The sequence below is a fragment of the Crinia signifera genome, chromosome 1 (genome assembly GCF_055691185.1).
Source record: "Crinia signifera chromosome 1, ASM5569118v1, whole genome shotgun sequence".
NCBI classification, from domain to species: domain Eukaryota; kingdom Metazoa; phylum Chordata; class Amphibia; order Anura; family Myobatrachidae; genus Crinia; species Crinia signifera.
Genome location: NC_139217.1, coordinates 231,847,672 through 231,855,030, shown reverse-complemented (window position 1 = coordinate 231,855,030; position 7,359 = coordinate 231,847,672). Strand labels below are relative to the sequence as shown.

The following is a 7,359-nucleotide window of genomic DNA, read 5'->3' as shown; positions in this document are numbered from 1 at the left end:
TCACGGGGGGGTGGGGTCCATCCCCCATGATCCCCTTATATGCAAGGAGCCGGTTCAGGTACCCCCAGGGCCCAGGCAAACCTCTTCTGAAAAGGGGTTAAACGCTGTGCAGTGGGAGCAGACAGCGTCCCCCTGAACACAGAGAGCTGACAGGATGCGCTTCTGTCAGCCTCTGCTGCGCTCTCAGTGTGAGTAACTTCTGTCAGAAGTAACACACTGGAAAACCTGCACTAACTAAGACAGTTAGTAAAATAATAAAAACCTAACAATCTGAAAAAATTCCAAAGCAAAACGGGGGCTGCAGGAGCAGCCGATCAGCATAGCACCCACTCCTGTGGGCACCTAAAACGAACTGAAGCTCCATGGGATGCAGAAGGGAGGAGCCTGCTCCCAAAGACTTTCAGCATAGGTGCCTTGGCTCCTGCGGACCCTCCTACATCCCAAGGTTATCTGTGTCACCAGGATGGACAAAAGAGTATTTTTCATACTTTTTTATCCAAGTGGGCATATAGTAGGAATATAATAGTGTGCCAAATGCAGTGAGGCACCGTGCCCGAAGAATGGCATGAGCAGCTAGCTATGAGAGGGGCCACGGTACACTTATATGTTGTCCATGTCCACATATGTGGACAAAGACATAAAAAAAAACTGAAAAACTCATGATGACTATAAACTTATGAATCTTTTCTCCAGTGGCGTAACAATAGCCCTGCAGCTCCCGCAGTAGCGGGAAGGCGCTGTGTAACTGCGGGCGCCGGCGGTCTGCGGGGCTACTGTAACGCCGCCGCAGACTTACTTATATGCCCGGCTCTTCCATGGCTTCTGATGCTTCTAAACGGCAGACCATCATAAAATGTCCGCCCCATATAGCAGACAATTCTCTGAAACTGTCTGCTGTATGGGGGCGGACATTTTGTGAAGGTCCGTTTTCCACAGCAGAAACCAGAAGGGGGCCGGGACCGCACCACAGAAAAGCACACATTATAGTTACACCACTGCTTTTCTCATTGTCGACCATTTCAAGGTGTTGACCTAGTCACTGTCGACCATTAGTGGTCAACCTAGTGACTGTTGACCTGGACATTGTCCACCATTTATACTGTAACCAGAAGCTGATAGGAAATCGGGTCCAATTTATCCATCAGACTAATCATACAAGTGTTTGGGCACCTTTGACCCTATAAATTTTAGAGTCCCAGAAATTATGGGAGAGTTGTCAAGGAAATTTATGGTTTACCTATATAAAAATAATGTCATTTTCTGCAGTCCCTTTGGTACTTGTTTCCTAGAACAGCCACAATCGTTAGTAATCATGTACCTTAAGTTAAGGTACACGACTAACGCGATGGACCCGATTTCCTTTGAAATCAGGTCCATTTTGCCAGCAAAGGCAAAATCGCGTTGATCGCGTCGGTCGTGTGCACTAACATGGCACGCGATGCGACCAATGCGATTTTGCCATAGGGTTCATTGTTAAAATATTTTTAACATTGCAATCACGTTGATCGCGTCGGTCTTGTGCCATTATAATGGCACAAGATGCGATTAACAACATTTTACATAGCAAACAATGGGAAATGGCCCAATATGGGCCATTTCTCATTGTATATAACCCCGTCATGGCTATCAATTAATGCCCCCCCATTGTGAACGGCACCCCACGATTACGCGTCCTTCGACCTTTTCATACCCCCACTATCCATGTCGGCGTGCAGTTGAGAATATAAAGTGTGGCGATGCATCGAGCCACCGAGCCCGAAGCGTGGCGAGCGCAGCAAGCCCCGCGTATACCTGTGAAATTATGCGCGTCCCCTCGCGGGGCTCGCCACACTTTATATTCTCAACTCCACGCCGACGTGGATAGTAGGGGTATGAAAAGGTCGGAGGACGCGTACCGCCGCCGCTCGCCACGCTTCGGGTTGGCGTCAATCGTGTGGTGCCGTTCACAATGGGGGCATATGAGCCATCAGGGGGGTTAAAATTGGGGTCTGGGGACAATTTTACATAATGGGGGCATTTGAGCCATCAGGGGTTTAAAATTGGTGTCTGGGGACAATTTTACATTGAATCCAATGTAAAATAGGGTCCCAGGGACCCCATTCACATTTGAATCAATGTAAAAATCTGGTCCATCGCATCGCAAGCAATTTGGTCGCATGCGATCGACGCGATTTTTCCGACCCGATCAAAATCGGTGTGGCCGTTCTAGGAAACAAGTACCATCCCTTTAATAGTGCATTTATTTGAAGTTGATTTCACTCCCAATAGATTTGTCACTTACTGTACAATGTATATGTATATAATTTGTAGTGTCATAGAACATAAGCTTTTACAGGAATACGATTTTGAACTTTGAAACACCATGACCTTTCCAAGGACGAAAACGCTTATGGAGAACAATCAGCAGCGGCAAATACGGGGCATTGCAATGATACTGTACTTGACCTGTGCGGTGGGCACCCGGTTAAAAACACCCCACACATATAGAGAACGCTTTTATGTCTTCTTTGGTGAAGGCTGGATTCTCATACCCACTCGGGTCTACCATTGGCATTAAACCCTATCTGTGGACCATGAGCAGCTCCCGCACGAGGTTGCCCTGCGCACCAGGCAGCCATAGCAAACCGAATAATGGCAATGCACAGCGTGTGGATGGCACGCAGCTGGCGGAAGCCATGAGGGGTCGGTGCTGCTGGCGGCGCGTCACATGCCTGGTAGCAACACACACCCCGCTCCGCTGTTAGGTGGCCTGAACAGGATGTAACTATGAGCAGACATTAGTGTGCGCAGCACTGTGCAACCGCCGCCGCCTCCTCCGCCTCGCTTTGTCCCATCCGTATACACGGGTAAAGCTGCGGCGGCGGCGTCCTTTACCATCCGCGCTCGTCCCTCCTTCCCTCCCCGCATCATCATCATGCTGCTGCTGCAGCCGCCGCCGCTGTAACCCGTACATTTGAGGCTAAGGGGCCGTGTGAGGACACCCCGCTGGATTATTTAATTATTTACCTCGGAAGGCGGACGCCGTGCCCACGCCCCTCCTCCCCCCTCCCCCACACGGAGCCCCGGGCCGGCCCTCAGCTCATTGTTGCTTGGCGCCGGGTCCAATATGGCGCTGTAATGTAACGCCGCCGAGTGTAGGGAGAAGTGAGACCCGGGGACCGGCGGGGGGGAGGCACCAGCACTGACTGTCACACGCACGCACACACACACCCGTACCGCCCCTGCATCGGGGTTAGTAGTATGCTCTCAGGACATGGGCGAGAAGCTGGAACTCAGGCTGAAGTCGCCGGTGGGAGCCGAGCCTGCCGTCTATCCCTGGCCGCTGCCTGTCTACGTGAGTGCGGGGATTAGGGCAATGGGGAAGGCCGCATGGGAGGAGAGCTGGATCTTTGTCTCTTGCTCAGTCAGTGTACGTGTGTGTTCATGTCATGTGTACATGCTAATTTTCTACATAGTAAGTGTATGTATGTATGTGTATAAATATACACACACACACACACACACACACACACACACACACACACACACACACACACACACACACACACACACACACACACACACACACACATTGTGTATGTGTGTCTTGCTGCACTCTGCTGGCTGATTTTAAAATCATTTTATTTATATTCTTATTAGAATGATTAAGTTGTTTATGAAGAGTGTGTATTTGGCCAGATATTTCTGAAGCTGCTCATTATATAATTTATTTTCAGGAGTATGTGAAGTATTTACTCCCTTGTGATGTCATACTACAGAAATGCTCCTCACACCAGTCCTATACATTGTGTTCATTGTGGTTGCCCACATAGCCTGTTGACCTTTGCCCTATGTCGGTATACTGGCTCTAATACATCACATGAGAAATCTGTTGAGTTTCCCCACTTGACACTTTTGACCTATAATTATTTATCATCTATTAAAGCATTTAATTTTCCCCATAGAACACCTGAAGTTGAATGTAGAACCCTCCCACACCTTTGCAGGCCTCTGACTGGAATCATAAGCATTTTTCCCTTCCTCATACCGTGGTTTTACTATCCTGTTTAGGGTATATAGTAGCCTAACATTTGTTTAACAATGAATGTGGTAAATGCTTTACCATTGTACATGTGTATTTTACACGGGTATAAAAAATAAATTCAAGAACATTTGTTGCACCTGTGTAAAATTTGATCTTCACATTTTTTATATCCAGTGCAACCTCATTACAGCTCTGTCACCAGTAGTGTATCTCCTGTCAGTGTGTGTGTTTCCCATTCGTAAAAAAAAAAAAAAGTGCTCTATTTTTATCTGTTCCCGCCTCCTTGTCTCAAATGGTTAATAAATCCCTGTCTTGTGATTGGCTGGGGTGTGTGTGTGGGGGAAACACTGCGCTTACCCGCTCGATAGCAACTGTTGCTCCCCCTTCTTTTCCCCTTCCGTCCCACAGGTCCTGTGAGAAGTAATGTTGTTTTAAAGGGCCAGAGGGTAACTTCTGCTAACAATTGCATATCTTGTCAAAGTAACTATGCTCTGTTGACTGATATGCTGGAGTGTTAATAACCTGCAACGTAATAGAATGTTTTATATAATGGATTAGATACCCATTACAAACAAACTGTGCCACGCAGTGTATGGGTTAATGATTGACTTCCGTGTAGTAATTATATTAATGGAACAGATACGTTTTTTATTAGGAATGCTCAGGCCTCTTGTTACCTCTTCGGATTGTACAAACATTATTGTAATGTATAGCTTGCAACCTATGTGGGCTAGATTATAGTTCATGCTAAAGGTGCCCATTCACTTGTTTTTTTTTTGGGTGTAATGCGATGCGCACATCCCATCGCACAGCTTAAAAAGTATGTGCTGCACATACTTTTTGAACTAGGTTCGGATTGCATCGCATGCAAATCGCTTACAATGCAATCTAGTTCAAAACGCATCAATTATTTGTGCCCATACACTGTACAATTATTGTATACAATTTGGACTAGATCGCATCACATTGCATAGGTTTTGCAATGCGCTGGGAGAAGATCTAGTACAAAAAGTATGTGCACTATCTCATCGCACCCAGCAATTGTACTGTGTATGGGCACCTAAGCAGATAAGACTTATTTATGTTTTTTTGTTGACAAATATCTCTAGTAGTCATTCCAGAGTTTCTGCTCTGCTTTCAAAAGCTTACTTTTTATATACAGTTAGTGGAGTTTGGTATGGTTTATTTGTCATACTTTTGTGTTCACCTGTTTCGCTAATCCTGATTATTGAGATTATCAACATCCTGTTAGAAGGCTTGTCAAATCCTGTGAGCCCGAAAGTAATAGAACATAAATGTAACCTTGTTTGCCAACTTTATAATATTAACAAAAAAATGGTTTAGCTTTTGTATATGGCATGGTGTGTTATGTACAGCTACATTTTTCATATGGTTGAGCTGGGTCGAGACTAAAACCTATGCCTATAAAATATTTACATTTGTGCAGGTACTTGAGCCACTATGTTATATTTTCAAAACTGCAGTGTTTACTTCTATTTTCTTCCAGAGCCTCAAGTACCTTTTTTCTTTTATATAACGAGTTGTGACACTTTGAGTGTCCTAAATATGCTCCGGGTTGCTCTATAGGAGCTTGTCGCTGGGAACAGGGACAAGTTACCGGTAAGCACTCGTAGCATCCCAAGGATGCTGCAGTTGGAGGTTTTCTATGCTGCCGGGTGCCATTCATGGCAAAAACAGGTGCCACATGGTAGCAACACTGCTTTTCCTTCACTAGCTACGACTCTAGGGAGGAAATGTAATTGTAAGTGCTTGGGGCTATTCAATTGCTCGGGCTATAAACATGCGACTAGTGGATTTTTGCTTGCTGAGGATGCTAGCAGAAATCTACACTAATTAGTGATTTGGGGCCAGCTACTGTTTTTACAGCACATGGCAACAGAAGTATTAGGGTATTAGACGTTGGGTTTGAGTGACAGGCATGATGCAGTCAATTGAATATGTAAAGAGGGACAAAGTGAATTGAATTGACCTGCTGTAATTTTCTATTTGCCCAACTTCCTGCCCAATTATGTTTTTTTCTCTGTCTGTGGATACAGAAATTGTCTGCTATGGTGTTGAAATATTTATTCAATCCGTCAAGTGTGTGTGGGTTTTTTTTTTTTTTAAACCCTATTTATCCTGGTAATGAAATTTTAACACAATTTTGAAAGTCCCAATGTACTCTGAAATGATCAGAAGTTACAGGAGTACTGATATTGCGCATATCGGAGTTCTATAGAGTGAGGGAATAAACCTGCGATTCTAGCAGACATGATCTGCCATTCCAAAACATCCTGTTCTGTCGATGGTATACTTTTTGTGCCCCTGGGATGGTTCTTCTATTACTACATGCAGTATCAGTGGGATATGGTCATTTGGTCGACATGGGGAAGGTCGACAGTCAAAAGGTGGACATGAGGTTTTTCACTTTTTTATTTTTTTTGAGATGACGTGTGCCCTACCATCCACTAGGGCAGGGGTGGCCCTTTTCTAACCCATTCTCTCTCCCTTTGCCTTGCCTTACTTACATTCGCACTCCTCCCCTCACCCCCTCTTCCCCCACACCTCTCTCTATCTACCTACCTACCTTTTACTCCCTCTTTGTGTCATCTCTCACATGGTCCATCCCCACTGCTGCGGAACGTGGAAGCCGGCATCAGGGCACAGGAGACCTGACTGCTAGTACTGGGTGGGTGTGGGAGAATAGCAATGTGAACCCCATTGGCTTCTATAGTGTTAACCCCCACCCCACACACACACACTTTTTTGAAGGTGGCGGTGTATAAATGTTTGTATGTATGTGGGTGGTGGTGTATAAATGGTATGCATGTATGTGGGTGGCGGTGTATAAATGGTATGCATGTATGAGGGTGGTGTGTATAAATGGTATGTATGTATTAGGGTGGCGGTGTATATATAAATGTATGTATGTGGGTGGCGGTGTATAAATGGTATGCATGTATGAGGGTGGCGATGTATAAATGTATGTATGAGGGTGGCGGTGTATATATGTATGTATGTATGTATGTATGAGGGTGGCGGTGTATAAATGGTATGTGTATGTATATATGTATATATATAGATTGTAAGCTTGCGAGCAGGGCCCTCCTACATTTTGACTGTCTGTAAATACCCTGTTTTGTTGTATCACTGTCTGCTATTGTAAAGCGCAACGGAATATGCTGCGCTATATAAGAAACTGTTAATAAATAAATAAATAAATATATAGATATAGATATATATATAGATAGATAGATAGAGATCTCTCTCTATCTATATCTATATCTCTCTCTATCTATATCTATATCTCTCTCTATCTATATCTATATCTATCT

The 7,359-nt window shown here is 44.8% G+C and overlaps 1 protein-coding gene across 3 annotated transcripts in view; it reads left to right on the top strand.

Annotated features, from left to right (window-relative positions):
* Nucleotides 1-2,734: 2,734 nt before the first annotated feature.
* Nucleotides 2,735-7,359, top strand: part of DOT1L (DOT1 like histone lysine methyltransferase) — a 159,281-nt gene continuing 154,656 nt past the window's right edge. For 2 of the 3 annotated variants that reach the window (XM_083179416.1, XM_083179414.1), the window contains exon 1: nt 2,736-3,334. In XM_083179416.1, coding sequence (XP_083035542.1) covers nt 3,254-3,334 — 81 coding nt within the window. In that variant the 5' untranslated portion in view covers nt 2,736-3,253. Of the gene's footprint in view, nt 3,335-7,359 lie in introns of all 3 variants that reach the window. The other variant, XM_083179415.1, reaches the window with a different exon arrangement.